The sequence below is a fragment of the Mus caroli genome, chromosome 7 (assembly GCF_900094665.2).
Source record: "Mus caroli chromosome 7, CAROLI_EIJ_v1.1, whole genome shotgun sequence".
Classification (NCBI taxonomy): Eukaryota; Metazoa; Chordata; class Mammalia; order Rodentia; family Muridae; genus Mus; species Mus caroli.
In genome coordinates, this window is record NC_034576.1 from 100558505 (window position 1) to 100561928 (window position 3424).

Genomic DNA, 3424 nt, shown 5'->3' on the forward strand with positions numbered 1-3424 from the left:
GCAGGTGGATTTCTGAGTTTGAGGCCAGCCTGGTCTACAGAGTGAGTTCCAGGACAGCCAGGGCTACACAGAGAAACCCTGTCTCGAAAAACAAAAAACAAAAAACAAAAACAAAAAAGAACTGTTTTTGCTAGGGCCCTCATATGAGGAAGTAGGTCCACTCTTTGGCATCAGTGTAAGCGTATGCACTCCTGTCCTCTAAACCAAACTTTTCCGTAAATAGTATACACTGCATTATAAGAATATTCGGGCCTGGACAATTTCCTGCTGTTCGTTGAGTCTCCTTTCCTCTTCACACCTTTTAAATAGTGATATTTACATTTGATTTGTTTTAAATTAAAGGATATAATAACATATGTGAGAAGTACCAAATCCTAGTGGTTGGGGTATCAGTGGAAAAGCTAGTAGGGCTGAGAGATTTAGAACTAGACTCTGACTCTTAGCCCTGGCACCAGTTGATAGATGAGTTAGGAGAAGTATCTTTCTTGTTCCCCGCCTCTAGAGTACTGCTGTGAGACCTGTGGGCTCTCATGCTTCTCTGTTTTTTATTTAAAGTATCCCCTGCTTAAGAACTCTCGAAGCTGACTTGTACTTACAATAAAGGTCAGCTCAGACAGTACTTTTCTGGAGCCTTTCCGGTCTCCTCCCTATCCCGTCAGCACTTATTACAGCAACCACTGTATTTTTATTGCACCTTCCATTTGCTTGTCTTTTCCATAGATTGAGCCTCTTGAGAGTAGTGACTGTCTTAATGTGCCTCATCTTTCTCTTTATCTGTAGCACTCAGCATATAGTCTGGTATGTAATAAATGAATAAATGTTAACAAATTAATTTAAAAATGATTGTTTCTTTGGAGTTTAGAAATGGAATAAGTTACTATTAAAAAGTCAAGGATATAATACTTTTGGTTGGGATTTATTGGGGGAAAGTTAATTGCCTGGCTGGTATGCTTTTGGGGAACTGGACACACAAAAATTTATCAACTTAGGGAGTTAAGAGGATCATGGGATCTTGTGTGTATCTTGAGCTGGAACAAAATGATTCATGGTCTGTTTTTTTCAAAGGGAGCATAGTGAGTGTGGGTGATCCTAAGAAGAAGTACACACGGTTCGAGAAGATTGGACAAGGGTAAGTAGCGGCATTCTGTTTCTTTGGAGAAATGTCTTAAAGTTGTATTTACTGACATGTATGAACTTGCTTGGTTTTGGTGGTGGTAGTTTTTGCCTCACCTATCTGGAAGTTTGATACTAGGATGACTTCCAAATTTTGTAGAATTATGCCTTATGTGAGAAATGTACTATTATCTGACCTTACTAAAGTACTCCTGCAGCAAGAGTAAACGCGTCACCTGTTGTCTTAGCATAAAACCAGTTTTTCAAACTATAATTAGTTTTCTATATTAATCTTATCTGCCCAAGTATTGAGACCTATCATCACTAATATGAAATTTAAGATCCAGATCTATAGAGTGCGTAGTAGTGGGAAGGGATCTAATTTTCTAGCTTGGTGACAAATTTTGTGACTGTTACTCTTTAGTTTCATCTCCACAATGCATATGTTGTCTCACACGATTGAACTCAGTAAATCTTAAATGAGTTCTTGTTGTGTGTTGAGAAGTGTGAATATGGATATGAGTCAGACACAGTCTGCCCTCAAGGATCTCACATCAGAAGGAGATAGAAAGAAAGGCATACAAAGAATTATAGAAGTCAGCTTTTGTCTGGAAGGAGGAGGTCAAATGGGACAAAGAAAAGGGGAATAGAGAAATCCTGCAAGGAGCTTAGTGGTGAACATGAGTTGTATACAAATATTAAAATCAACCTGTAGGCTTATGATTTAATACAAAATTTTAGGTAAATTATACCTCTATATGAAAAGTAAAAATAATGAGATTTCTATGGAAATATGTCAAAAGACATGAAATGTCAAAGAAACTAAAAAAATTAAGTTTGGCTCATAATAGGTTCTAATTGGAACAAAGTGTTTTTTTTTTTGTTTTTTTTGTTTTTTTTTTTAAATTAGGTATTTTCTTCATTTACATTTCCAGTACTATCCCAAAAGTCCCCCATACACTCCCCTACCCACCCACTCCCACTTCTTGGCCCTGGTGTTCCCCTGTACTGAGGCATATAAAGTTTGCACGACCAATGGGCCTCTCTTTCCAGTGATGGCCGACTAGGCCATCTTTTGATACATATGCAGCTAGAGTCAAGAGCTCCNGGGTACTGNTTAGTTCATANTGTTGTTCCACCTATAGGGTTGCAGATCCCTTTAGTTCCTTGGGTACTTTCTCTAGCTCCTCCATTGGGGGCCCTGTGATCCATCCACTAGCTGACTGTGAGCATCCACTTCTGTGTTTGCTAGGCCCCAACATAGTCTCACAAGAGACAGCTATATCTGGGTCCTTACAGCAGAATCTTGCTAGTGTATGCAATGGTGTCAGCGTTTGGAGGCTGATTATGGGATGGATCCCCAGATATGGCAGTCTCTAGATGGTCCATCCTTTCATCTCAGCTCCAAACTTTGTCTCTGTAACTCCTTCCATGGGTGTTTGGAACAAAGTGTTCTTATTAATTCAAACTTTTTGTCTTGATTTTCATAAGCTACCAGAAGTTTCTAAAAATGTATTAAAGGATTGTAATATATGGGTGTGGGGTGTTACATTTGCATATCATTTTATAGTTTTTATCTGTTATTTATGTCCATCTTTTTATTTGATCTTCATAGCAACTTTTGGCTGAAGAGATGTCATTTTCCCTGACCCATGTGGTTTTCCTACTAGATAATACTTTTGAGTCTAAACTGGTAAAAGATAGCTTACATTTTTTTTAAAAGATATTTTCTTTATTTACATTTCAAATGCTATCCAGAAAGTTCCCTATACCCTCCCCCCGCCCTGCTCCCCTACCCACCCACTCCCACTTCTTGGCCCTGGCGTTCCCCTATACTGGGGTATAGGTATATACAGTTTGCAATACCAAGGGGCCTCTCTTCCCAATGATGGCCGACTAGGCCATCTTCTGCTACATCTGCACCTAGAGACACAAGCTCCGGTGGGTACTGGTTAGTTCATATTGTTGTTCCACCTATAGGGTTGCAGACCCCTTCAGCTCCTTGGGTGCTTTCTCTAGATAGCTTACATTTTTGTGAAGAAATTATTTTATCTACCTCAAAATGTGATATAATTTTGTATTTAGGTAATTAAATTGAGTATCTAATTAAGAATATAGCAAAAAGGTACATGGACAAGTTTCAGCAAGTTCCTGCTCTAGGTTTGAGTTTATCTGTAATTGGAGGATTGTGGATTTAGGACATTTCTCCTTTAAAACATGCCTTTAAAAATATAGATGTAGCCGGGCGTGGTGGCACACGCCTTTAATCCCAGCACTTGGGAGGCAGAGGCAGGCGGATTTCTGAGTTCGA

At 39.1% G+C, this 3424-nt stretch overlaps 1 protein-coding gene across 4 annotated transcripts in view; it reads left to right on the forward strand.

Moving 5' to 3' along the window:
- The window catches only part of Pak1 (p21 (RAC1) activated kinase 1), a 125637-nt gene that overhangs the window by 101650 nt on the left and 20563 nt on the right, over nucleotides 1-3424 (forward strand). For all 4 annotated transcript variants that reach the window (XM_021167463.2, XM_029479658.1, XM_029479656.1 and 1 more), the window contains exon 8: nucleotides 1066-1129. In XM_021167463.2, the coding sequence (XP_021023122.1) occupies nucleotides 1066-1129 (64 nt within the window). The remainder of the gene's footprint in view (nucleotides 1-1065; nucleotides 1130-3424) is intronic.